At 54.2% G+C, this 27,799-nt stretch overlaps 2 protein-coding genes across 3 annotated transcripts; one reads left to right on the top strand and one right to left on the bottom strand.

Moving 5' to 3' along the window:
- Window positions 1-9,363: 9,363 nt before the first annotated feature.
- Window positions 9,364-11,711, top strand: LOC134562368 (uncharacterized). 2 transcript variants are annotated; one of them, XM_063419744.1, is made up of 5 exons: window positions 9,364-9,936; window positions 10,096-10,197; window positions 10,599-10,701; window positions 10,979-11,034; window positions 11,320-11,348. In XM_063419744.1, the coding sequence occupies exons 1-4, from the start codon at window positions 9,829-9,831 to the stop codon at window positions 10,996-10,998; spliced, it is 333 nt and encodes a 110-aa protein (XP_063275814.1). In that variant the 5' UTR covers window positions 9,364-9,828; the 3' UTR covers window positions 10,999-11,034; window positions 11,320-11,348. The 2 variants fall into 2 exon arrangements, with proteins under 2 accessions (XP_063275814.1, XP_063275813.1); XM_063419743.1 differs by having other exon boundaries at window positions 9,379-9,936; window positions 10,599-11,034; window positions 11,320-11,711.
- Window positions 11,712-20,484: 8,773 nt separating this feature from the next.
- Window positions 20,485-24,176, bottom strand: LOC134562380 (olfactory receptor 14C36-like). Its single transcript, XM_063419755.1, has 2 exons — window positions 24,156-24,176; window positions 20,485-21,450 (listed from the first exon to the last, which is right to left on the bottom strand). The coding sequence occupies exons 1-2, from the start codon at window positions 24,174-24,176 to the stop codon at window positions 20,485-20,487; spliced, it is 987 nt and encodes a 328-aa protein (XP_063275825.1).
- Window positions 24,177-27,799: the final 3,623 nt, after the last annotated feature.

Below are 27,799 nucleotides of genomic sequence, written 5' to 3'. Positions count from 1 at the left end.
TGACGCAATGCCATTGTTCTCCTGCCTGCCACACCGCCGCTGCGGTGGAAGTCGTGGAGGAGGCGTCTGTGAAGACCGTTGGTCCTGGCAGCGGTCGGTCCATGATCTTTGGTGGCATGTCTATGTCGACAATGGTCAGTAGTTGAGTCCAAGGTGGTCTGGAGGCGTAGCAGATTTCTCCTCTGAAGCCAGTGAGGGCAAGGGCCAGGTGCTCTGACATTGCGGTTGATTCCATGGTCAGCTGCTTGCAGAAGGGAAGGTGGATTCTTGTCTGCTCGGTTCCCAGGTGTTTCAAGGCGAGTTTGCTGCCTTTCATGATGAGGTTGGCAAGGCATTCGACTCCCGGGGAAAATGCACGAGCTGGTCTTCCGAGGACCACCCAGTGGATCGGCTGGGACTTTTCGGAAGGTCCTTGGGCCAGTGCTCCCACTCCTCCCTTCTTTGTAAAGTGGACATATAGATCGAGCAACACACCTGGGTTCCACCTGGCAAGTGTGCCAGTAGACATCTGATGTTCGATGAAGTCAAGGGAGCTCGCTGCTTGTGGCGTCAGCTCCTTTGGTTCCCAGGGGTGCTTTCCTTTCAGGAGGTCATATAAGGGGTCCATGACCTCGGGAGGGATTAGGATGATGTTGCAGAGCCACTGCAAACATCCCACAAGGCGCTGCACGTCATGGAGCGTCTTGATGTCTCGGCAGACCTTCACCTTGGGAGGGGTCACGTAGGAGTTTGTGATCCCCACTCCCAGGAAGGTCACGCAGGGTCCTCTTTTGATCTTCGCGCTTGCGATCTCAAAACCGCTGGCCTGGAGAGTTTCCGTGATTGTGGACACTAAGTGATCCACTTGGCTAGCTGATGGCGTGGCGACAAGGACGTCGTCCATGTATTGAATGATGGTCGCAGTGGGGTGGGAGTGTCGGACTGGCATCAGTGCTCTGTCCACGGTAATTTGGCACATGGTCGGGCTGTCCACAAAACCTTGCGGTAGCACCTTCCATTGGAAGCGGAGGTTAGGTCGCTCGCCATTTGGGAACATGATAGGAAAGGCAAACCGTTCCTTGTCCTCAGTGTGAAGGGGTATTGAAAAGAAGCAGTCTTTGATGTCCAGCACTGCGCATGGCTGACCTTCGGGGATGGCTGAGTTCATGGGCAGCAGTGTCTGAACAGGACCCATAGGTTGGATTGTCTTGTTCACTTCCCTCAGGTCGTGGATGAGGCGATAACCTTCTCCAGATCTTTTGGGGATTACAAACACGGCGGTGTTCCACGGGCTGGTGGAGGGTTCTATGTGACTCTTTTGCAGCTCACGGTCAACCAGTTCCAGCAAGACTGCCATTCGAGGCTTTGACAGGGGCCACTGCTCGACCCACACGGGGTCTGATGACTTCCAAGTCAGTTTGATCTGCAGTGGTGGGTGTACGGCAGTGGTCCTCAGGAGAAATTTGTGATCCTGGCTCCTAACATAGCAAGGATGTCCCTTCCTATCAAGGGTGGTGAATTTTGCAAAATGTAGGGGTAGATTGCCACTCTCTGTTCTGCTCCCTTTTCCGTGTGAAGTGTTATAGCCACCAACTGGGTGCTTTTCCACGCCCGGGATTGCCTCTCCACTCCGTTCACTGGGGGAACTTCTTTAAATTGCCAATGCCGGGGCCAATACGCTTGAGGGAATATTGAACAGTCTGACCCCTTGTCCGTCCAAAACTGAAGCCCTACGACGTGGGGGTCCTGACTGCCGTAAAGGCGGCATGTCCCCCACACCATCAGGGGCTCCTTCCCTATTTTCATGGCCAGGGCCACCCAGGGATCCCGCTCTGGGGCGTCCCCTGCTGGCCCTGTGCCACAGGCGCGGCTTGTGGCGGTGGCGGGTGCAGTTGTGTCGTGGGCGGGGCTGCGAAACTGGCTGTCTCCTGTGGGGGCATGGGGTATGAGGGTCCCCCGCCCCACTGGGGGTTGGCATAGATGGGCCGCCTTGCATTCCCAGCAGGAGGAGGCTGAGTGTGGCCCGCAAACCCCCTCCCTTTCCCATTTCCCTGGGGCCGGGACCTGCAGTCCTTAACGAGCTGCCCCTTCTTCCCACAGCCCCAACAGGGCCCCCTCGAGCGCGCTTGGAGTGGGGGCACTGCGGGGGATGGCTGTGCCGGCTGGGGACAGCTCACTGCGATGTGGCCTGCCTGACCACATTTGAAGCACGCCATTGCACTGGTTAGGGTGCAGACGGCTGCTTGAATGGGTGTCAGGTGCTCCTCTCTTACGACATGTTTGATCATGTCAGCCAGGCTGGCTCCGGCCGGCAGGGAGCGCAAGATGTCTTTGTGGTGGAATAGCATTGCTGGCGCAAGCAGTCAGCCACCACAGGGCCCCTCGCCTCTGCAGGCAGGGTAGAGGTGTCCACTGCTGTCTGCAGGCAATCCGCAAACTGCATGAAGCTTTCACTCTCTGCCGGCTTTATCGTGGACCACGGCGATGGCTTGCCCACCACTTGAGAGGCAGCACAAATGGCCTCCCTGGTGGCACGAGTGGTTGCCCTGACTTCCTCAGCCCGCATATGTGCGGCTTGTTGCTGGGGCGTAATCATCTCATCATGTTTGCCCATCAGCCTGGATAAGCTCGAGCCGTGCAGTGGTTGCCCCGCCCGAGAAGCCTGGGCCAGTAGGTTTGTGCAATTATCCTTCCATTCCTGCTTAAATACAATCATTCCCGCCCCATCAAAAATCATGCGACCTATTTGTTTAATGTCAAAAGGAAGCAAGTCGTCATTGCCAAAAAGGCTGTCCACGAGGGTGGAGACCATGGCTGAGTTCATCCCTTTCTCTGAAATTGCTTTGACAATTGCCTGTACACCTTTGGGATTTATTGTAGTATAGGCTTTTTGTTGGTTTCCCTCTGGCCCGGTGACCCTCACAGTGAAGGCTCGGACTGAGGCCGAGGGGACCCACTCAGCACAAGCTATTTTTATCTTTCCCCAGTCGGTGAACTGGGCTGGTTCGTTTTGTATCTCCCTTTCAGAGCGGCTCAAAGCTTTGTTCGTTTTTGCTTTAAACCGCGTTGGCTTTTCCCTTTCTGTTTCCAAGTCCCAGTCAGCTTCCGTCAGCTCTCCCGAGCTGGTGGAGCTGCTATTGCTGGACTCAGAGCCGGAAGCCGAATGCCAGCACACTCCTGGGCTTCGGTGCCGTTTTGTGTGGCTCTGACCCCGCCCCTGCCTTCGGGGGTGGCGCCGCTCCCGCCCCCTGGGCTTGCCCTGCCCCTCGCAGGGGGAGGTCTCTCCCTTAGATGGAAGCAGCATTGAGCGTGGCTCATGAGAGCGGCATGCGCTCTCTGCCACTCTCCCACGCATACGAGCCTGCAGAAATCCGTGGCGCCACTTTGAGCATGCGCTCTCTCCCTTCCTCCTGCGCATGCGTGTCAGTAAAAGTCCGCGGCTCCTGTCCGAGCATGCGCTCTTCTCCCTCTTCCCCGTCTTTTTCCTGCGCATGCGCATTAGCAAAAACCGCGGCTCCGGGCTCGTCCCAATGAGGATATCCACGCCCCGCCCCTCTCTTCGGAGGGCATGTTCAGGCATGTACAGCGACGGCAGTGCTGGTCGCGTCTCTTCCAAAGCCGACTTTTCAGCGTCTCTGGCTTTTTCCGCCAACTCCCCCTAGAAAAACCTCGTGTGCTGCTGCACTTCCAGCACCAAAACACTGACCAGCGGCAAAGAGACGGATGGGGAACCCACAAATTTTTGGGAAGGTCCCGCGCGGGGGTGGGGACCGGCAGGAGAGTCGGGGGGTTTTCTGGAGGCACTGGGGGGTTTGGACTCGGGCTCAGGAAGGGGGGGAACGCGCCCAGCTCACGCGGATCCCTGCCCTCGGACAGACCGCCTTCAGAGACGGTTTGTGTGGCCACTCCTATCCCCAGCTTGGGTGTAGCTAATAAACATACACGCGTGGCACTCCAGGTCTCCTGTTCCTCAAGCGCCCTGCGCAGGGCCTGTTCGACTTTACCCCATGCCTTGAGGCTTTTGTCACTGCCTGAGGATTTCGTATCCTCTGCTAGGGCTACCGTGCATTTCTCCCACACCTCCCAATGGAGTATTTCTACTGGGCGTTCGATCGCCCCAAGCTCCAGAAGTCTCGCGATAGTAAGACAGAAATCCTTGAGCTTGCACTTAATTCCCCACTGTTTATGAATCAGACTCACGACCTTTGCGATAGCGTCCATGGCTCTCGCTGGTCCAGGGACGTCTCCCTCGCCGAAGTCGGTTTCTCGCCACTCCGGCCACTGTTCCTTGTCCAAGCGAACCCTGAATCCCCGATTGTTTTCTCCCGGGTTTCAGCACCAGATTTGTTGCCTTCAGCTAGAAGGCGGGCGACCTGGTTTTCAGGAAACAGCACGGCAACCCAGCCGAGCCTGGGTCACTCAGGCCATAGACAAGCGCTGACACCAGTGTGGCGGATGGTCAAATGGCGTTTATTACCTTACAGCGTGGAGTTAAATAGTCGACGGGCTTTACTACGTCATAAGGGGATGGTGGGTCTAGTTTAGAGTTAGTAAAGGAGTGGAAAACTACTGGAGTTAGGAGGAGTTACATACCTCGGAGGGGTTATTTGCTTATCTCTGGGGATGAGGAGGGGGAAGGGTCGCGCTGCCTTTCCGTCACATCCCGATATCTTCCGTGGCACCAGTCCTTATCTACCACAGACAGACCAGTGTTTTGGCTCCTGCTGAGCAGCGCTGTCCCTCTGACATTCCTTCCCCCACCAAATAATGGCCTTTTTTTTTGTCTCTGCGTAGTGTTATGTTAAGGCCAAGGAGTTACTGCTTTGAGATGGGAAGCAAACTTCCAATTCCTTCATGTTCTCAGGCCGTAGCAATTAATTTGAGAAGTTTACGACTTTTTGGAACTACTTGAGTTGAGTAATGGGAAGTAAAGCTTTCCTGAATTAAAGATTCTTAAATTCCAGATTCTTCAGTGCCTTCACGGCAAATGAGATTTTGTGCTGCAGGAGATGATGCCAATGAGAAAATAATTCCAGCATGGATTCAGAGCTTCTGACATAGATCAACAGTTGCCTGCTCCAGGTGCTCCTGCCAACAGCCCCTGTAGGAAGGAGTACAGCCCCAGTGCACTTTGGCTTTCGCTCCCTCTGGCACAGAAGCCCCCTGGGGCACAGGTCTCTGGGGCAGGAGAGGACACCAGCGCTGCCAGGGATCAGGGGGTGGCAGGTGTGCTTGGGTGGGACTCTGCCACACCTGCTGATTTCAGTGCTCCCCTGGCCCCAGGGCTCAGAGCAGCATTTGTGCCCTGGCGCACACGTTCCTCGTCTGTGTCACACCTACGGGTTTAGGATGTCCTCCAGCTGGGACATGTCCCAAGGAGGCCGTGCCAGCTTCTGGGGAAGGCCCCATGCCCTTCCCGCTGTGGCTGCGTCCGCAGCCCTGGGGGCTCCTTCTGCTGCCCTGAGCCCACAGAGCAGAGCAGTGTTTGCTGATGGTTGGAGCTGTTCCTAAAGATCCTGTGGGGATGTCTCAGACACTTGGGGAGAGGGATTCCTTCCAGCCTGGGCCACTTTGGGTGGGCTGGGGTGTGGCCCCAGGGCAGGTGGCAGGGTGTGCAAGGGCCCTTTGTGACACGGTGCAGCATGGTCACCATGGGATGCAATGGGACAGGGTGTCACACGGGCCCTGTGTGACACATGGTGACATAGGTGCTGGCAGTGACGCAGCCACACCACAGTGCTCGGAGCACGTGACGGGACAGGACAGGACAGAGCGGTGCTGAAAGGAGCCTCCCCACAGCGCACTCATTCCTGTCTGACCTGGAACTTTTCGAGGCTTTAATCCTACAGGTGACCTTGTGGCAAGACTGCGGGACTTGGTGCCCCGTGGCCTTCCCGAGGCTTCTCTTTTGCAGGTGCCTGAGACGCCAGACTGTGGGACTCATTGACTCGGAACTCTTCTGAGGAATCTCCCATCATTCCTGGCTGTGCCTTTGAGGCAAGACCCTAGGACTTGGTCACCTGAATCCTTTTTGAGGAGTCTCCTGTCCTTGTGTCAGGAGCCCTCAAGGCCAGAGTGCAGGACTTGCTGTCCTGCAGCTTTCCTGAGGCTCCTCTGTTGCAGGTGCCCTCACGGAACAACTGCAGGACTCAAAGCTTTCCTGAGGTATCTCTCTTGAGGACAAACTGTGTCATGGCGGGCAGTTTCCTTGGCCTCTTCAGAGTGTTCAGAAGGAAGAAAAAGAAAGGCCCTGGAGCTACCCCAGAACAACAACCTGAAGAGCCGGAGCAGTTTGAGACACTGCAGGATGGTGAGTGGTAGAGCTGGGCCCCAGGGCTGATGGCTGCAGCCAGCTTGGCCCCATCCCATCCCACCCCATCCCATGTCAACATGCCCATGGACAGGATGGAAGAGAGGCCAAGGCTGCCCTCCCCGCAGTAGCTGTGCTCCATGCCCTGGGGCATCCCGGGGCTGTCCCTGCCTGGGGAGCCCAGGGCTGGGCTCTGTTCTCCGGCCTCTCCCACAGCCCCTCAGCTCTGGCTGCTCTCACTCTTTGCCAGATGCAGCCATGGACCAGACACAAGAGCAGGAGCCCGCCCGTGGCCGCTTCCGCAGGACACTGAAGGTACCTGCAGCCATCCCCACCTGGGCTGGGGCTGCTATCACTGCTCAGCCCAGCACCGCGCTTGGAGCACTCCATGGAACGTGTCTTTCTTCCCTGTCCTTGTTCCTCTGCAGGTGTTCCGCAAGTTCCTGCGCACTCGACATAGAAAGACCAGCACCACAGCAACTGAGGGCACAGCTGAGCCTGACTCAGGGCTGACTGAGCTCCAGGCAGAGCCTGATGTCAGCACAGATTCGTCTGAGTGCTCAGAAGACTCTGACACTGAAGTGAATGATGACTGGGCAAAGGCTGACATGGCAGTGACTGAGGATGTGGCAATCACAAACACTGACACCAGAGAGACTCAGGGCACCATAAGGACAGAAACCAGCACAGATTTGTCTGAGGAATCAGACGACTCTGACACTGCAATGAATGATGACCTGGCAAAGGCAGGCATAGCAGTGACTGAGAATGTGGCAGTCACAAATGCCACCACTGACACCAGAGTGTTTCAGGGCATCACAAATACTGATACAACGCCCACTCCCACTCTGAGTCAGGAAATCATACTGGACTATTTCAAGGACCCCTGTGTTTCTTCTCAGCAGCAGGTAAGCAGCCTGGGCCCAGCGTGGGAGACCTCTAAGGATCATGGGCCCCCTCAAGCCATGGCCACTAGGCCCCCTCAGCCTTTGAGGCCAGCACAGTGTGCCGGGAAGGGAAGCACTTCTTGAGGGAAGCTGAGGAAGTTGCCTCCTTGGACAGCACTCCAAGTCTTTCCCATGCCTCCTCCAGGTGCCAGCCATGATAAAGGACATTCACCAGACTCTCATGTCCCATGTCACTGTCAATGCAAGACTGCAAACTGACATTGTGAGGCTGGCTGAAGAACACCCAGCTGATGTGGTGCTGACCCTCCTGCACTGTGCCCCAACGTGTGACAGGTACGGGCTCTACCTGCCCCGAGGGCTCAGGGCTCACCAGCCTTTAGGGCCCATCGCCCTGCACAGCCTTTGCAATGGGGTGTGCCAGACAGGCAGAGAGGTCCAGGACCCTCGGGCCCCTCTGTTTCCTGAGCCTGCTGCCAATGCTCCCTCCCTGCCCTTCAGAACACCGGGGCTCTGTCACCTGGGCCCCAGAGCTGCACAGGGCATGGCAGTGTGACTGAGATGCCCCTGACACAGAGCTCTGATCCCACAGAGCTGCTGCAATGATCTGGAGAGCCATAGTCTCGTCAGGACCAACAGTGGAGAAGGTGCTGGCAACACTGCTCTGTGTAATGGAGCACTGGCCTCTGCACAGCATGTGCACCTCTGATGGGGACAACAAGGATGTTTTTGCCTTGGCTGTGAGTTTCTGGGGCTTTGCTTACCCCCAGGTTGCCTCTCCAATAGCTCTCCATCCTCTCCCTGCCACAGGCGCTGAAACCTGGGCTAGGGGCAGGCTCAGGGGGCACCAGGCCACTGCTCCCCCTGCATCTCCTCTTGTGACCTGACACCTCGGCACTGAGCGCTGTCTCGGGCTTCTTCTATTTCAGGCAACTCTGGTGCTCTGGGTGATTGTCCAAGAGCCTGAGTGCCACGAGGCAATGATTCTTTATTCTTCCCGCCTGTTTGTGGCTCTGCTTCTCCATATTGTCATCACCACACAGCAGATGCCACCAGAGGAAGTTGATAACTTTTGGAGAGCATGCCGGGAGGAACACCGCCTTCCCAGCAACCCTAACAGGTTCCAGTCCTCCCGTCCTTCCCACGCCCTTGTGGCCAGTGCCAGTGCTCCCAGTGTGACCTGGGCTTTCCTCTGCACACAGGTTTGCAGTGCAGGCCATGAAGGCTCTGCTCTACCGGCTGCAGTGTGACAGAGAGGTGATGGCCATGGAGCGCAAGCATGGCTGGGACACGCTGCTCTGTGCTGACACCCAGCACTATGCCGTGGGTCTGCTGGCCAGGTGAGAGCCCCTTCTCCCCGCTGTCCGCAGCACTTGTGCCCTGTGCCCGGGGTGCCCCACACAGTCCCTGTGGTCATGGGCCAGAGGAGCTCATCACTGAGGGAAGGCCAAGCAGACTGGGAAAGGCTGGGAGAGGTGGGTGCCCAGAAGGAGCTGCCTCTCAGTGCGTGCACATCATCACCAAGGATGCTGGGGAAAGGCTGGACCTCTGTGAGTCAGTCCCGGGACATATTGGCCTGCCCCCACCTCAGTGTCTTGGTGTCTTTTTCCCCCTGCCAGCGAGATGCGCCATGACTTGATCCCTTTGTGTTCCCACATCGCATTTCACCTGCTCCGGCTGCTCAGCACAAAGGAGCCACTCTGGAATCTGCCTTTCCTGGCATTCCTTGTGGAGGTGAGCCTGAAGGCCAGCGCTGCCTCTCTGAGCTGCCTCCCACCTCTCTGCCCTCTCAGAGCCACAGCTACCTGGGACAGTGCCCACGCCCTGTGCTGCTGCCTGGGCCTGGCCCTGTGTGCTTCTGGACTCCTGCCGGCCGGGTCCCCTGTCACTGCCCTGTGCCTTTCAGGTCCTCGACTGCTTGGATTTGACTAAATGTGGTGACAGCATCCTTCAGATCTTGGAAAGTCACCTGCAGAGCGAGTGCAGGCAGAGGCGTCACCTGGCGCTCAGAGGCCTCGTGGTGCTCAGCAAGGATCCCTCGATGGTGAGAAGGCGGCAGCAGCCGAAGCTGCACTGGGGAAAGCAGCCCCATGGGCTGGCTGGGCTTCAGAAGCTGAGGCAGCTGCTCCCAGCTCTCCTGCCTCACCTGCCTGAGTGCTTTGGGACAGGCCTTTGGGCTCTGGGCCCTGCAGCAGCAGGGTGGGGTTGCAGTGCCAGGGTGGTGGTTGCAGTGTAGCCGTTCGTGGCTTCACAGCACAGCCTTGTGTTCCATACAGGCCAGAATAATGTGCCGTCTGTCTCCAAGCCTTCTGGAGCTGCTGGGTGATGCAGATGGAGACATGGTCCGCATGTCCCTCTCTGTGTTCACCAATCTGCTGCAGAACAAAGGCATCCTGATATTGAGCACCACGGCCCCAAAGCTGGCTGAGGCACTCCTGGTGCTCTTTGACCACGTAAGGTTCTGTGCCCGCAGCCACGGGCACTGGCTACTGCCCAGAAATTTTGTGCATTACAGATTTTTGGGCCTTTGCCCAGGTGAACCTGGACAAACTGATCTTAACGTTTTATCCTCTTCCTTTCCTCCAGGACAAAAGCGAAGTGCAGGTGCTCTCCCTTGAGCTCTTCTTCAAGGTGATGGACTTGGTAGTGGATGAGGGAAAAAAGCCCCTGGAGAAGACTTTGAGCCACAGCCTGCTCCCACTCTTCTTGCACTGCCATGATGAGAACCAGCGCGTGGCACAGGTGAGGTTTTGTGTGATGCTGATGCATCCCTGGGAGGGGGCTCGGCTGCCTCCTGACCTGGTGGCTCCCAGGCTGCAGCCTCCTCCTGGCCTTGGCACAGGGACGAGAGTCCTGTGCCCTGGGCTGAGGTGCCATCTCAGCATGTCTGCTGCTCTCCAGGCCTCTCGGGAAACGCTGCTTCGTGTGACCGAGTTCCTGAAGAGGAGGAAGCTCAAGCAGCTGGTGAAGAAGGAGCAGCTGCTGAAGTTCGCCAAATGCCTGGTAAGGACAGCCTGGAGAAACGGCAGCAGGAACAGACCCCCTGAGTATGGTTCAATGTGTGTGGGGCTGGCAGCTGTGGCCCCTGCCCAGTGCTGCACCCAGGGGTGGCAGCCTGCAGCCCACACGCCACTCCCTTCCCTGGGCCGCGAGGGATCTTCTCCAGGCTCCTGTGGGCCCGAGCCGGGTGCCGATGGAGCCCCGGCACAGCGGGGCTGCGGGGCGGGGCGGCACCGCGGCTCCCCGGGCAGCAGCCGGCCCTCGGCCCCTCCAGAGCCCGGCAACAGCGGCTGCTGGCCGGGCCTCAGGGCTGTGCGGGCAGTGGAGGCCGGGGCTGGGCGCAGCGAGAGCCCGGCCGAGGGGCTGAGCCCGCGCCAAGCCTTCCCTGCTGCCGCTCTCTGCAGCTGGCAGAGGACAGGAGCCGAGCGGCCGAGCACCTGCGCCGGGCCCTGCCGTACCTGCAGAACCCACAGGAGCCCCTGCGAGCGGCGGCCATCAGGTTCCTGGGTGAGCCACGAGCCCGGGCTCCCTCCCCGGCCCGCCGCAGCTCGGCCCCAGCCCCGCCTGCTGCCCCGGCAGCGGCCTCCGGGCCCGGCGCCGTGGAGCCCCGCCTGCCCTCGGGGCTGCTGCCGCCCTCCCGCAGCCGTGCCCGCCCCTGGGCGGCAGGAAGCGGCAGGGCCCGGGCTGAGCCGTGCCGGGGCAGGAGGCCGTGTGGCCGCAGCGCTGGCAGCGCCGCTGGCACGGAGCTGTGCCGCTGGCGCCGTGACACGCTCTGTGTTCGCAGAGATGGCCGGGGAGCCCTGATGGCGCAGAAGGAAGAGCTGCAGGCCCTCAGTGAGGGTGAGTGAGGGCTGAGTGCTGTCAGTGCGGGCTGGGGGGGAGCTGCAATGCCTGGGCAGGGTGAGGGCTCTGGTCCCTGTGTGGACAAAGGGTGGCGTGGGCAGAGCACAGAGAGATTTCAGGGACACGGGTGGGATTTGTGGCCAGCACCTTCCAGTTGATCCTTTTGGCAATACCCCTCTGCTGGCCATAGCCAGAGTTGGGTGGGGTTGCCCTGGCAGGACGGTCTCTTCAGATCCCTGTGGCTTCAGGCACTGACCATGGCTCTCCTCCTCTCTGTTCCAGGTGTTCAAGCCCCAAGGAACAGTGCCAGCCCTTTCTGTTCGAGTATTGAAAATTGTACCCATTTAGCCCTAAGAGCTAAAGAAGTAGGGTTATCATCTGGATCCACTGAACCATTGTCCCAAGAACAATACCTGTATTACCACCTCCCAGTGCTGCTAGAGCTCCAGGCACAGCTGATGATTGGTACAGCTGAGCCTGTGGGAAGCTCGCATGGCTTCAACCCTCTCTTTTCCTGTAGCTAATTCCCTCCCTCTAGCCCTCAGAGAGTGTCCATCCCCATTTTACCCATCACTCTCCATCCCTTTTGACAGTTCCATCTCAGGAGGCCTCAGACCATGCCCATCCCCTTTTTCCATCCCATATCACCCATTTTTTTTTGCCTTCCATTAATAAACAGTTTGGCTTCTTCACTTTGCCTGCATCTCTGTAGAGCTGAAGCAGCACAAATCCAGGGTGCAGGGACACACAGGGCCCTACTGCTGTTCTCTTCTGTGCCATGTTTTGCGCAGAAACCCAGAGGAAAGAGGGCAGATCAGGCTGGAAAGGTCCCTGTGCTGAAGGTCCCCTCCCACAACACTGTGCAGTTAAAGGTCTTGCTGAGCACCCTGAAGCCCCTGGATTTTGGAACAGCCAACTTGAGTATGCTCTGAACCCAGCTGTGAGGGATTCCATGGCAAGCATCCACAGATGACAAAGGAGCTTGGAATGCTGGAAGCTTTCAAGAATCGCTTCCTGAAAGCACAGCAGTGCTGCACCCCTACACAGGGTCAGCAAGAGGGCAGAAGCAGAGACCATCAGGGCTCTGTAACCGGGAGCTTTGGGTGTGCCTAAGGGCAAGTGAAGCAGCAGCACGGTGGCCCAGACTGGGGCGCGTGACCGTGCCAGTGCCCGGAGCGCTGTCAGGCAGTGCCGGGATCCCGGGTGCAGTTCTGGTCCCCACAACTGAGGAATGGCAGCCCCTGCCTCAGACCCAGTCAGAAATCCAACCAAGTGAGAGCAGAGGGAGGGCAGCCTTGCAGTCTCTCTGGGGCATAGCCTCAAACCAGCCCCTGCTTCTTGCTCTGCCTGTGTTTGGGGTGTGCTGAGGGCAGCGCCAGCCTGGTTGTGCTCTGTGTTCCAAAGGCTGTTGAGAGCAGGCATGAAAAGTGCTGTGTGCACAGCGGAGAGTCCTGGAAGGTGCTGGCAAGAGCCTCCTGTGGGCACAGGGCTCTGGTCTCTGGCTGGGAACAGCCTGGTTTTGCTGCCATGACCGCAGGCAGGAGTTGAGGCAGGTGAAGAGGCAGCAGGCAGCTTGTGTTTGTAGAGGGCCTGGGGCTGCACGTCTGAACCTCCACCTGGAAACTCACTTGGGGGAATACGAGCTGGGGCTGGAGAGCCTGTCCTGAATGTAAGTAAAGAAAGTTACCAGGAGTAATTCAGCCTTGCCTGGGTTTGTGAAGGGTGTGTTGGTGTTCCCCAGGAAAGCTGCACGTCTTTGAGAGTCGGGGCCATGATGTCCCTCACAACCTTCATCAAGGACCCCCATCAAAGAAGAGACTGTGTGCAAGGGGCTCGGGCCTAAGCCACGGTGTGTGTGTGTACCAAGCATTGAACTGCAGGTGTGTCCACTGGACTGGAGCTGGCTCCCATGGGAACTTGTACAAAGACAGTGGACGGCTGGACAGCCTGTGCTTACCAGCGGCCAGGCCCAGACCTGCTTGTCCCAAACCTGCCTGATCTGAGTCTGAACGGTTGCACCTGGTTCCCAGAGCAACAGGCCTCCTCACAATGACTCTCGGGTGCTCCCCCCACGTTGGCTGGGTGCCCCCCGCTTCTGAAATGGCTATAAAAGCTTCCCCCTGTGACTCACACTTTGAGATCTCTCCACGGACAGAAGACGGATCCATTTGCCGGACGCCACGCCACGAGGACGCCTCTGCCGTTGGTAGCCATATCCCCCTGCCCCCTTTCCTCACTCTGTATCCTATTTTTCCTTTCTCATTCCCTCTATCGCAAGTGTTGTTGGCACTCAATAAAGGTGCATTTGTTGTATTATTGAACTATTGACCCCTCGAGTACTTTTTGCACTCTGAGATCACATGAACCTCTCACGATTCCTGCTTGGATCGTGACATTAAATTTGCGTCACGGACAGGATTCTGGCAGACAGAGGGGTTGCAAGGTTGTGTGTAGTCTGTAACAGAGTGTCGTGGTTTGAAGGGAAGTGAGTTTTTTTGGAAGTAGTGGTCAAACCAATCAGTCCTTAGGTCTGAGTATTGGCACCTTTGTTGGCCACTAAGAGGTTGGACACGCCTCTGAGGACACGGGGGTTAAAAGCTGGATTTCCCAGCAGGACTCTCTTTTTCCCTGCTCTGCTTTCGGAGAGGGAGCGTCTTCTCCTCTCCCCTGCCCAGGCCTGGCTAGGCCGGGTGGGGGAGGGGAGGAAGGTGGGCCTGGCTGAGCAAGGTGGGCCTCGGGGTGGGGAACAGAGGGAGCTGGAGTGGAGCTGGTCCAGCTTCCATCTAGAATGGAGGGGTGGAGGGAGAACTTTGGAGGTGCCTTCCGACCCCCTCCCCGTCCCATCCCGTTCCCCACCCCCACCCCGGTCCCGTCTCTCTCCTCCCCCCACAGAGAGAAGGTGCCGAGCTGGAGCTGCTTGTGAGAGCTGCAGTGTCTGCGATCGCCTGTGCCTGACCTTGGTGGTGGGAGATAAAAGCTTTTAACTCTTTCTAAGGCAGAAGAGAGTTATCCCTGGACGCTGAATTCTCATAGTTGGTGGTTTTAGAAGAGAGAGGACAGCCTGGGACCGAGAGGGTAATGTGAGATGGAAAGAAGCCCCTTCGATTGCCGGAATGAAGAGGAGTGGCCTATTAGGCCGGACTTTTCCCGCATACTGATAGCCATAGACGGACCCTGGACCCTCTTGACTATAAATAAGACTGTGTTTGGGTGGATGTTTTTGGCTCAAACCCAGAGACGTTCTGGCCTGCTTCTTGGAACCCTCGGCCCCAGGGGTAAATGGGGGGGGACCTGAGTCCCAAAATGAGAAGATGGCCGGTTTTTGGTACTTGGCCAAAACATCCTTAAAAAGAGCCCTGTTGCAGTTCAGGTCCATGGACGGCAGTGAGAGTGCTGGACATGGAAAGGAGGGTGTCACCCTGGCAGACTCCTCGAGGCAGTGCCATGGGTGACGTGGGAACACGGGATGGTGGACCTGTGTTTCCTGTGGGGGGTCTGTGGTGGGAGAAAGACTCCTCTCGTCCTGGATGGAATGAGGATTGTCTGTTTTTAAAGGATGATGATTTGGATTAGGAACCCAGGGTTGTTGAGGGATTAAGCAAGTAGATGAAGGTAATGTGCTGGAGTCAACTGAGTGAGCATGTATGGAATGGAAATTGGGGGGAGGAGAAGCAGTGTTTTGGGAGGTTTTCTCTTCTGCTTTTGGGTGGTTGGGTTTTTCTTTCCTTTTCTATTGTCCATTGTTATGCAGTATAATAAATTGTCTTTCTGTTTCAAGTATTAGGCCTGCTCTGCTCTGTTCTTGACCACATCTCACAGTAGTTCATTAGGTAAAATATAACCCTCATGGGTGCATTGGCATTTTGTCCAATGTCAACCCTTTGACACAGAGGGAGGAAGTTTGGCTCTAGCCTCACCTAGCCCGTCACCTCGGTGAACGCGGTTAGAAAGCAATGGGGGGTCTCTCTGATTCCTCGCACACTGCACACGCCTAAGGTGTAACAGCACCCCAAACTCGATTGAGGGTTCTGTTGTCAGAATTTCACAAAAGAGCTCTGAGTGCAAAAGTCAGGACTGACTACCTGGTGTTAGGGGGAGACACCCTGTGTTGTAATTGAAGGTGAACCTCCCAGGTAGATAGGTCTCCCCACCCACCCAGGGAAGAGAAGGGAAGACACAGCCCTGCTGTGCGTGTGTGTGTGTAACTAAACAGTGCCTCCCTGACGTGGGTTTTGATCCCTTCACAAACATGGCTGAAGAAGATAAAACTGCATTTTATGCCTTGTTGGCAAAATATAATGCCCGACCCTCTCCTGGGGGACAAGAATGGGCGAAAGTTAACTGGTTTAACTTGGAAAATGTAATTGACAGAATATCCTCTTTACAACATGAAACAAAATTTAAACTGGGCAAAAATAAAACCATACTCTGCTCAGTTCTGGGAGCTTGTCTTACAGCAGCTCTAGAAACTCGCTTTAAGCGAAGAAGTGAGGAAAAAGCAATAATTGACTCCCTTCAAAGTTTAGTTGAAATTTTGCAAAATGAAAACCATCTATTGCAAGCTGCCCTAATAGAGGAGTGTGCCAAAAATTTAAAGCATGCCAACTCACCAAAAGAAACAGAAGAAAAAGAAACTCTTCATATTAATCAGATTTACCCCCAGAAAGAATATGTGTTAGAAAAAATTGTAGAGAACACTGCTGCCCTAACATGAGACCTTTAGTTAAAACAGAATATAATTATATTAATGATGAAGATTCAGACCCACATATAATCACTAAAGAAATCCCAGACACCACCACTGAATTATCTAAGCTAAAACAAGAGTACTCGCGTTTCCCTCACGAGTTGGAGACAGAATGTGTTTCCTGAGTATCTCTCAGCAGTAGAGATCAAATTAAATCGACAGAACAAGAAGTTAGTGGTACTGGGGACATGAAGTTTTCTTAACAAAGAGAGACGAATGTAACCTGTGGTTTCTGACTCAATGCTCAGCTTACTGGGCAGAGGGGTTTAACCCCTTGGAAAGGGGAGACCATTTAATTTTAGTTGGTACTCCCAATCAGCCCCAGGAAAACATTCACAAAGCTGCCTGCCTGCAAATGATACATGATGAACCACCAATGCAATTGCCTGTAAAGCCTGAAATTATGATCCCTTCAATTTGAAAGCTTTTGGAATCCCTTAAACCTATAGGAACAGCCTTAAGCCCTGCAGAAAGGCTAGACAGATTCCTCGGAAACCCAAGCGAATGAACCGGATCTACAGATGGCGGTTTCAGTCCTTATCCTACCCCCTCCCAGCCCCCAGCCCCTCAATCTAATTCACCTGCCGGTGATCGTACTGTCTGTGTATTGAGTGAAATTGCAGTAGAATTGACCAACTATGTTAAAACTCCTAGTAGTGAAAAACCAGGGAAAACAGATGACTAGCCATCAACACTTGTTGCTATTAGATATCAAAAAAGGGGTCCCCAAAGAAAACCCAAATTTGCTGGGGCAACCCCTCCCTAAAAAATCACAGCAAATTACACACCTTTCTGCTGAGAATCTGGGCAGTGAGCCCAGAAACAATCTAACAATTCAACCCAGCACACTCTCTCCCTCTCAGCACCCGGGGAACAAGCCAAAGCAAACCCTCCCTTCTCAAGGGTATTGGAATTCACCCACCCTTGTCCACCATGCCTTAGCCCAAGAATTAAAAAAATACCCATAGCTGACAATGCAGCTGTTTAGCAATACATTGATAATATTCTTTTGGGTGGAGATGAAATAGAAGAAGTGGGCGATGCCCAACAGAAAATAATTTCCAACTTAGAAAGCCTTGATTTACAAATTTCCCCTGAAAGTAAAATTTCTGGGAATTTGATGGAAAAGAAGCATGACATGCACGTGTTAACCTCCTTCGACCAAATTAAAATGCCAGAATCTACAAAGGAACTGCAACAAGTTTTAGGATTACTAGTGTTTTGGAGAAAACACATCCCAGATTTTTCTGTAAGTGCCAGACCCCTTTATAACCTGCTGAGAAAAGAAAAAAAAAAAAGAGAATGGAGTGTTTACCAAGCACTTGGCCCTATTTATCCTACAGATCCTTTCCAGGTGGAATGGGGTTTGCTTCTTCAGGACTGTCAGTACAACAACTTGTTGTCCTGAGAGGCCCTTTAAAAGTCATGAAAGCTGTTGCTCCATATTTAACCCCCCCACCTGATGGGATGGCCAAAAGAGCCTCAGTAGGAGCTGTAAAAAATCTGACAATGAACGTGGATGGCAGCCCAGACAAACCTGCCTCAGTCACTGAAACAGCCCCTCCCTTTTGTCCCAAGCAGTCAGCAACTGATTGTGAGGTCAACAGAATTCCAGTGTGGAAAAAGGAAAAGTGGCAAGAAATTCTAAATATTGGAAGCCAAGGGAACTTTGTTGTGGGGTGAGTGGCTTCTCACTAGATAAATGGAAATCTAGCAGGAAATAATACCATTAAGGCATTGCAAGAATGGTTTAGAACTTTCCCAAAACCACAGGAATTCCAGTCTGATAATGAGTCTCACTTTACTGCAAAAACTGTCCAGGATTGGGCAAAAGGTGAAAGGATCAAATGGGCTTCTCATACCCCTTTATGGATGAGAAGCTAACAGGTGTTCCAAAATCACTGTTTTTTGCCCGACAGCTCCAAGCATAAATACACGCTGCATAATTCCTTCATACTAACTTTTCTGCCTTTGGAGGCAGACTCTGTTGTGTTTGCTTTTCACAGGAGAACTCCAAGGGACATAAAGACCACAAACCCCTGATAAAACTGGTGATATTTTAAACATGATTGCTGCTGTGGGAACCAAATTGGAAATCTTAAATAGCATTGATTCGGAAATATTAATGAATAAATTGGTTACCACAGCTAGAGATTTGACCAAATTTAAACGTATTACCAAATTGAGAACAGGTAAATGTGAATAACTACAAACTGATAGTTGATGCACTCAGAGTTGCACAAAACAACATCTTTTGGCTCTTAGCTGCCTACAATCTCAGTAGTGGCTGCCTCAATTATAAAAGGAGCCACTCTTTGTACTGAAATTCAGAAAGTAGTTTGGGACAATGCCAAGATTTCGAAAGAGAATTTCAGTCTTGGTGGAATACAACCCAGTGATAAACAAAGCCACAGTTTCTGTATTGACCATATGTAATGTTTCAGTACATTTGATATTCCCTATTGTTGTATTAAGATTGAATCATGATGGAGCTATTCTCTATCCTTTCGAGCATAGGGAATGGGCTCATCAAATTGACAAGAAATTGCAAACTGTTAATTTAGAATTTTGTATTGTTTGGGTACAGCAAGAGTTTACTTGTGAAAGTAATAAAATTATAGCTTAAGACATTTGTTTGGGCATGGAACAAAATATTTGTCATTGAAGTTTATCCTAACGAGACTCATGAAACCATGGTTCTGTATGTAGGCAATGGATGTGTATGTGTATGTGTATGCTGTACCTGCTGCAAAGCCCAGCCTGCTCCGCTCCTTCATTTTGCAAGAACACCTGCGGCGCTCACGAGGTCTCCCCCTCCTCCTTGGCCTGTTGCCCTTCGCCTTGAAAAAGAACTATAACAATCACCCTGAGAAGGAGAGTCTCTGAGGCCTCCCCGACAGACAAGACGGATCTATTGGCGCGCCACGAGGACTGTGATGGTGGTCTATTGGCTCCAGCGTCACGAGGACTCACATCTGCTGTCGGTAGCTATGACCCCCCTTTTCCTCTGTCTCTTTCTCTCTCTCTCTCTTTTTCTTTCCTTCTCTTCTATCACATATTGTGTGTATCAATAAAGATAAGATTGATTTTACTTGAACTAAGTTCTCTTTGCCTCTTTTTGCACTTTGAAATCAAAACGAATCATCACGACCGTCCATTGGATCGTGACAAGAGGTAATTTCAAATACCTCTTGTCACGATGTCAAATTGTCAAATAGAGGCTCGTAATATAGTCAGTTCTTATGCTGACTGCCAAGGCCACACTGCACTACTGCATCTGGGAATTAGTCCCCATGGTCTGAGAGCTCTACAAATTTGGCAAACTGATGTTACACACATCCCTGAATATGGCAGATTAAAATATTTGCATGTCTCAATTGACACCTTCTTGTCAACCGTATCGGCTACAGTTGGGATACCATTGCACATTGACAATCAGAATTTGCCATTTTCCCTCATACCATTAAAACAGACAGTGGCCCTGCATACATTTCAAAAAACATGAGAAAATTCCTACAACTTTGGGAAGTGTCACACCACACTGGTGTTCCCCACTTACCAACAGGACAAGCCATCATGCACAGGAATGGGCACATGACACTTTAAAATGAATACCTGATAAGCAGAAAAGGGGAATGAATTGTGGTGGATCCCCACAGAGCGGAGTGGCAAATGCTCTTTATACCCTGAACCACTTAACAATACTAGAAAATTCCCAGAATCCAGTAATATTAAATCACTTTGTGATACCAAATCACCTAACCCAAAGTAATGGCAAGAGATAATATCATTAATAAATGGATAGGTCCATGGGATCTTCTTATTAGGGACGAGGGTATGCTTGTGTTTCCACGGACACCGGAACACGATGGGTAACCTGCCAGATGTGTTCACCCTGCCCTACGTCCTGCTTAGACTCTGAAGCAACACCTTCCTGATGATCCCCCAGCAGATGTTGTGGAGCAGTGATTTAAGACACAGACACAGCCCAGGCCCTGCTCTGCTGCTCCCTCAGCTCCATCCCAGGAGCTCTGCCTGTGCCACGACACTGCTGTGGGCTCCCCCCGCACACCCCCCTCTGCCCGAGGGCTTTGATTTGCCAGGGCATGCCTGGAGCACATTCCTGACAGCAGCCCTGGAGGAGAGCAAAGCCTTCCTGTCCTGCCCTCAGGAGATGCCCTTTGCTGCTGGAACTGCTGTGCTGGAGCCCAGCTGTGTCCCAGCAGTGCCCATGGCCTGTCCCTGCCTGTGGGCACAGCAGGGACACGCAGCAGGACAGTGACCAAGCTGCCAGAGCACAATCAGGACAATGACCAACCTGCCTTGCTCCCACAGAAGGGCTGGGAAGGGGAGTGTGGAGCTGGGAAGAGCAGCTCGGAAAGGACCAAGCACTGCTGCTCTCTGGCAGTGCTGCTGTCCAGGGACTCTTCCCCTTCTTCCCTCTAACATCATGCAGGTGTCAGATTTGGGATCCCATATAAACAAGGCACTGCAAGGTAGTTTATTCTGTTCAAATAAAGCAATAGTACAAACCCTGGCTTACAGAGCTTCTGGATCAAATTCAAGAGGCAAACATGGAATTAGATGAGGGATGAATAAAAACATTTCATTGAGCAAAACATTATGGCCAGAAGAACCCATTGCCACCGCCAAAGACCTGAGAAGGCAGATTGGGCCAGACATGAGTTCCACTCTGAAAACTACGCAGCAGAAAACAAACACTTTTTTGGTTCTGAAAAGTATCCAGTCATCGTTTTCCGCAGGGCATCCCTGAGCTCCTGGTTCCTCAAGCTGTAGATGAGGGGGTTCAGGGCTGGAGGAACCACAGAGTACAGAACTGACAGGGCCAGATCCAGGGATGGGGAGGAGATGGAGGGGGGCTTCAGGTAGGCAAACATGGCAGTACTGACAAACAGGGAAACCACAGCCAGGTGAGGGAGGCAGGTGGAAAAGGCTTTGTGCCGTCCCTGCTCAGAGGGGATCCTCAGTACAGCCCTGAAGATCTGCACATAGGAGAAAACAATGAACACAAAACAACCAAATAACAGAAAAGCACAAACTATGAGAAGCCCAAGTTCCCTGAAGTAGGAGTGTGAACAGGAGAGCTTGAGGAGCTGTGGCACTTCACAAAAGAACTGTCCCAGGGCATTGCCATGGCACAGGGGCAGGGAAAATGTATTGGCTGTGTGCATGACAGCGTAGAGAAAGGCACTGGCCCAGGCAGCTGCTGCCATGTGGGCACAAGCTCTGCTGCCCAGGAGGGTCCCGTAGTGCAGGGGTTTGCAGATGGACACGTAGCGGTCGTAGCACATGATGGTGAGAAGCGCAAGCTCTGATCCAAAGAAGAAGAAAATCAGAAAAACCTGTGCAGCACATCCTGCGTAGGAGATGGTCCTGGTGTTCCAGAGGGAATTGTGCATGGCTTTGGGGACAGTGGTGCAGATGAAGCCCATGTCAAGAACAGAGAGGTTGAGCAGGAAGAAGAACATGGGGCTGTGCCGGAGGTGGCCGCAGGCTACGGCGCTGATGATGAGGCTGTTGGCCAGGAGGGCAGCCAGGGAGATGGCCAGGAAGAGGCAGAAGTGCAGGAGCTGCAGCTGCCGCGTGTCTGCCAATGGCAGCAGGAGGAAGTGGCTGATGGAGCTGCTGTTGGACATTTCTTCACTCTGCCCATGGAGTCCTGTTAAAGGAGGAGACAATGAAAAACCAGGGGACACCTGCCTAGAGCTGCCCAGGGCAGAGGGAGCTGGGACACCCCATTGCTGTGCTCAGCCTGCACAGGAGGAGCCCTAGGGCTGGGCCTGAGCCTGCAGCTGGAGCTGCCATTCCCAGAGAGCCCCTCAGCAATGCCAGGAGCACCTGGGCAAGGCAAGGAGAGAGAGAGGCAGGCCCTGAGGAAAAGCCTTTCCCTGCCCAGCCCTGCACAGCCCCTGCCAGGCAGCAGCAGTGCAGGACAGTGGCCCTCAGGCCCTGTTCAGCAGGGAATGGGCACATGGCAGGAGAGATTCCCTTCATCTCTGGTGCTGCTCTGCCAGCCCAGGAGGGCACTGAGGGCCCGAGCCTCCAGGCTGAGGGCTGTGCTGGCTGGGAGGGGACAGCAGAGCTGTGCTGCTCAGGGCAGTGTCTGCCCTGCAGGGCAGGGCCAGCAGGTGCCACATCTCCCTGCAGCAGGGCTTCCCTCAGCACTGCCTCCCTCCCTCCCTGCCCAGGGCTCTGCTGCTGGAGCTGTCCCAGCCCGAGCTGTTCCTGTGGCCCCGGGCTCCTTCCCTGCCGGTGCTGCCAGAGCCCAGCCCAGCCCTGGGCCAGCTCTGCCCTGCAGCTGCTCGGGGCTGCAGGGGTTAAAGAGCAGCTCCCCCAGGCCTGGGCACGATGGAAAGGTGATGCTGGATGGATCTGGAGCCTGGGGAGGTGGAGGCACTTGCTGAGCTTCCCAGGAAAACTCAGTGGGATGGTTTAAGAGCCTCAGCCCCTGCTCTGCCCTGCACAGCTGAGTTTCCATTCCCACCAAGCTGAGCCGGGGAGAAGTGGGAGCAAAGATCCAGGAAAGCAGAGACTCAAGCAGGAAATCCCTGTCCTGAATGAGCTCATGAGAAGTCCCCTCAGGAATGGCCTGGGCATGAGCAGGAGCTCAGAGCAGCCCTGGCTCACACAGCACCCTCTCCACAGCAGCAGGAGCTGCCCTGGCAGGAGTCACTCCTTGCACCCACAGCTCCCCTACAGCATCCATAGGAGCTCCCAGGCAGGCTGAGAGCTGCCCCTGGCAGGTGGCACATCCCCTGGCCTGGCCAAGAGCCCTCAGGGCTGCAGGACCTGCTCTGCACCACAGCCCTGGGCAGCCCCGCTCTGAAGCACATCCTCCCCCAAAGCAGAAAGGGCAGCAGAGCCATCCTTAGAGTCACCTCAGTGCTGTCCTGGGTCAGCTTGAGGAGATCCCTGCAGCCAGAGACTGACTGTGTCAAAAGCTGTGAAGATTTCACCATGAAGAAGCTCAGAATTTACAAAAGTCGTGAAGATTTCTCCAGGAATAAACTCAGAATTGTTCTTCCAGTTGCTTTAAGCCTCTGCCTGCTTCACTCCTCCCAGGTACCTGCAGGCAGATCCCCAGACCTGCTGGGCTGGGAGAGGAGCTGCTCCTCAGGAGAAATGTCTTTTTGAAGGTCTTCTTGGTTGCCAGGAGCTGCCTCTGTGCCAGGAGCCCATCCCAGCAGCACAAACACAGCACAATGAGTTAATGACCCTCTTGGGGCTTTGTTGTTGTTTACAGTGGTGTCAGTCCCTGAGAGTGTGTTCAAAAACTTCTTAAGAACTCAAAGTCAGATTCAAAGTCCAAAGTTTCTTTAACTTTTAATGGGTCCCACTGAGGGACAGCACTGAGAAAGTGTCCCCAGGTTCCACTTAGAGCAGAACACTGCAGGCACTGATGACAGGTGGAGACAAGCAAGGGACAAGACAAGCTGATGCTGACCAAACCTGGATGTGTTTCATGAAGCCAAAGAGCCAAGGCCTGAGCCCCAGCCCTTGGCAAGGCAGATCCTGTCCCTCCCTCCTTGCTCAGGGCTCTTCCTGGGGCACTGGGATGTGGGGATGTGCAATGCCAAGGGCAGCACCATGGGGCAGCCCCTGCCAGGCTGCTGAGCAGGGACAAGGAGGCAATGAGGCCCCAGACCTGCAAGGGTCACTTGTCCCCTCCTGATGCCTCAGGCCCAGGGCCAGCAGCCACGGCCAAAGTGCAGCAGGAGTTGGCCCTGTCAGGGCCTTTCAGCTGCTGCCCATCCCTGTGCCCTGTGCAGCCCAGGCTGTCCTACGGTGTCCATGCCCTGTGCCTCTGTCCCTGCAGGCTGTCCTCATCCCCCGGCTGCCCCACCTGGCTGGCCCCTTCCTTTGCTGACAGCTCTGCATCCTGCCTGCCTCTGCCAGGGCACACAGAGCCTTGGGCTGCTCCAGACTCGTGCTGCGGGATGTGCTGCACCACAGCCCTGCCCTGGCAGGGAAATTCCTTTCTCCTGCTGTCCAGTCTGGGCCTCCCCAGCTGCGCTTGGCATTAATTCTTTCTTTCTCTGGCTGTTTTCCGCTAGGTGAAAAGGATCCACCTTCTCTGAAACCACTCTTTAAACACTCTCATGGCTCTCCTCCACTGTCCTCAGTCTCCATCCCAAGGGGCACAGAGCTCCTTTGTCCCTATCTAGTGCTCATGTACCTGAGGCCTCCAAACCCCAACTTGGGACATCTCTGGGCCTTCTCCAAGGTCTTAACAATTGAAAACATTCTGCTCATAGTCTAAGAAAATCACCAGAGGACAGGGCCAGCAGACCTCTCTCTCCTATCTGCTTTTTTTCTGGGAGCAATCCTTGGATATAGGGAATTTGGGGACCCAACTTTTAATTTTGGCCATGGTCCCTGGACAAGAAGGCTGGTTCTTTTCCATTGGAAGGAAGGGACAGAGCCCCAGTGTTTCCCGGGCAGATGAGAGGTCAAAGGCCAAGGCCAGCCAGAGCTGGAAGGTTTTTTTTCTTGAGATACCCTTGCATATAGGAAATTTTATAGGGAAAGTACCAATTTTGGCAATTGTCATCTGAAAAGACAGATGGTTCTTTTCCATAGCAAGTAAAGCACAGAGCCCCAGTACTCCAGGAGCTGAGGAGAGGCTGCCCTTGACATTCCAAGATCAGACAGCCCTGTCAGGTGGCCCCTGGGAGGCCAAGCCAGCCAGACCTGTTCCATGTTCCCTCGGTTCCAGGGTGCCCCACAGTGTCCCAATGGTCCCTTGCTTCCATGAGGCCCTGAGGTGCCATCATGTCCCCTTGGTCACACGGGGCCCTGAAGGCTCTGAATGGTCTCCATGGTTCCATAAGGCCCCCCAGAGTCACAATGGTCTCTGGGTTCCATGGAGCCCCGCTGTGTCACCGTGGCCCCTTGGTTTCATGGGGTCCAGGGGTGCCACAAGGATCCCCTTGGTTCCATGAGGTCCCACAGTGTCCCTGTGATCTCCACAGGAAGGAAAGAACCGAGCCCCAGGGTGGCAGGGGCAGTCACCAGAGGCCAAGGACAGGCAGACTTGACAGTACCGGCAGATTTTGCCTGGGATCAGCCCTGGGATTTTCAGAATTTTAGAGGTGGAATCCCGATTTCAGACATGGACACTTGGAGGAGAAGGACAGTTCTGTTCCCCCGGATGGAAAGCACGGTACACTGGTGTTTCAGGGCCAGATGAAAGGGCCATCAGAGGCCTAGGCCAGCCAGTCCTCTCTGTCCTCGTAGCTTTTTTCTGAAAACAACCCTTGGCTATAGGGAATTTAGGAGGTGGAGTCACAATTTTGGCCATTTTTGCATTCGTAAGAAGGATGGTTCTTTGCATAAGAAAGAAAGTACAGAGCCCAAGTGTTTCAAAGGCAGAAGAGGAGAGAGGAGGATCCTGGGAGGCCAAGCCAGCCAGATCTGTTTGTCCTGGCAACTTTTGTCATGGAGGAATCCTTGGATAGATGAAATTTGGGAGGAGGAATCTCAGTTTGGACCTTTGACAGTTTGAAAAGAAGCACGGTTCCTTCCCATAGGAAGGAAAGCACTGAGCCCCAGTTTTTGTAAAGCAGGTGAGAGGCCAAGGGCGGGCAGACCTGTCTGTCCTGGCAGCTTTCACTTGGGAGCAATCCTTGGATGTAAGGAATTTTAGAGGTGAAATCCCAATTTCAACCATGGGCACCTAGTCAAGACAGATGGATTTTTAATCTAGGAAAAAAAAGCACATGGTTTGGAAGAAGATGAGAGGTGGCCACCCTTAGGCCAAGCCAGCCAGATCTGTCCCTCCTGGCATCTTTCATCCAGGGGCTATCCTTGGACACAGGGCATTTTGGAGGTGGAATCTCAGTTTTGGCCATGGGTGCCTGGACAGGAAGAAGAGTTCTCTTCATTAGGAAGGAAAGTCCAGAGCCCCAGTGCTCCAGGGCCAGAGGAGAAGCAGCCCTCGACATGCCCAGGGCAGCCGGACCTGTCAGGTGGGCCCCAGCAGGCCCAGCCAGCCAGAGCTGTTCCATGTTCCCTTGGTTTGGTGGGACCCCACAGGGTCACAATGCTCTCCTTGGTTCCAGGAGGCCCTGGAGGGTCACAATGTTCCCTTTGGCTTCTGCACTGTCACAATGGCCCCGGGCTTCCATGAGGCCTTGCAGTGTCACAATGGCTTTGTGCTTCCACAGAGCCCTGATGTGTCACAATGGCCCCTCGGCTCCACATGCCCTCGCTGTGTCACAACGGCTCCTCCGTGACACCACGGGCTGCACAAGGTCAGCAGGGACCCTTGGTTCCTGGGGAACCCTGAGTTTCACAATGGTCTCCTTGAGTCCATGGGGCGCCACAGGGCACAGCCAGGATGGTAACCCAGCTGTGATTGGCTGAGCAGTCAATCAATCACACTGCCTGGGCAGTGTTATCCCAGCTGTGATTGGCCGAGCTGTCAATCAATCACAGCTCAATGGCAGATTTACCTCAGCTATGATTGGCTTAGCTGTCAATCAATCGCACACTGGCAGCTGTTGCTGCCTACCCTGGCTCTGATTGGACAATCAGCTGGAAGTCCCACCCAAGAGGTGGGCCCATGAAGGCCCAGGGTTAAAAGCCAGAGCACGAGGCCAGCCCATGGTGTGGCTCCTGCCTTCTCCTGGGGTTCCTGTGTGAGCGACGCTGGAACCCGAGCAGCTGGTACCTGTACGTGTGTGCTTCTGTAGATCTGCTGTCTTTCTGTTGTTCTCTATTTCTTCTTCTTCTTAGTATACTTACCTTTTCATGAGTGCTTCTGCGTTAACCCTTATCATTTTAAGACCTTAAAGGTTTCTGTGTCAAATTAAGTTTATGAAGTTAATGCTATGATTGGAATTTTATGTTGAATTGAATGTTGTGTTAAGCCCTGTACCAAAGTTCCTTGATTGTCTGTATTTTTCCAGTAAAATTTTGTGTCATTCTGCCCTCTTAGCTCCGTTGGTTACAGCAGATTGCTGGTGTCACCGAGGCTGTGGGTTCAATCCCTGTGTGCATCATTGACTTTGGAGTTGCACTTGATGATCTTTCTGGGACCCTTCCTCCCAATAATATTCTTTGCCTCTGTCCATGTTGAGAATATCTGGTTGGTGTTTCTCCTGAGCTCCAAAGTCAAGTAAAGGAACCTTTGGTTCCCCCAGCATTTCAGTGTTCTGGGGTGTTCCAGCCCTGCAGGCTCACAGTGGCCTCTTGTTTCCAGGAGGCCCCACAGAGTCACCCTGGCCCCTTGGTTCCGTGGGCCCCAGCAGTGCCACAATGACCCCTTGGTTCCACAGCTTCCCACAGAGTCACCCTGGCCCCTTGGCTCCAGCAGGATCTGCAGTGTCCCACAGGTTGGTGACATTTGTCCTTGCTGCCCCTGCCATCCCAGTGCCCCACAAAGAGCCCCGAGGCAGCCGTGAGGGACAGGCCCTGCTGTCCCAGCCTGGGCTCAGGGCTTGGCCTTTGTGCTCCCTGCAGCCAGCCCAGGCCTTGCTCAGCATTGCAGTTCCCTGCTCACAGCCTTGGGCTCCCTGCACTCCTGGCCTCAAGGATCTGCTCTCAGCAGTCCCTGGGGAGCCTTGGGCAGTCCCTGCCCTCACTGGGGCCCATGGATGCTCCAAGGGATTTGGAGCTTGGCTTCCGACTCCTTGAGCAGCTTCTCCAACCTTCTCTCAGTGCCTGAGGGTCCTGGACTCAGCCCCAAATCCAACGTGGGACTCAAAATTACAGGAAGGCCTCAGAATCTCTTTCTCTTCCTTCCGTTTTCTTCAATTCTCCAGGGCTTGTGAAGCTCATTGGACTGGGTTTGGAGTTCTTTTAAGGGGGAAGATTTCAAAGTGCACCTCATGACATTTTTCTTGAATCAGGTGAATATTTTTTTCGTTTTTCAATTCTGGAAAGAGCTGATAGAGGCCTTCCCCAGGTGATCTTGATACTGAATGTCTCCTTAGGAGGTCTGGGCACAGAGAAGGACGAGCCCCTTGGGGGCTGACCCTGTTGGACAACCTG

This window comes from Prinia subflava, chromosome 27 (assembly GCF_021018805.1).
Source record: "Prinia subflava isolate CZ2003 ecotype Zambia chromosome 27, Cam_Psub_1.2, whole genome shotgun sequence".
NCBI classification, from domain to species: Eukaryota; Metazoa; Chordata; class Aves; order Passeriformes; family Cisticolidae; genus Prinia; species Prinia subflava.
This window is presented reverse-complemented; position numbering and strand designations above follow the sequence as displayed.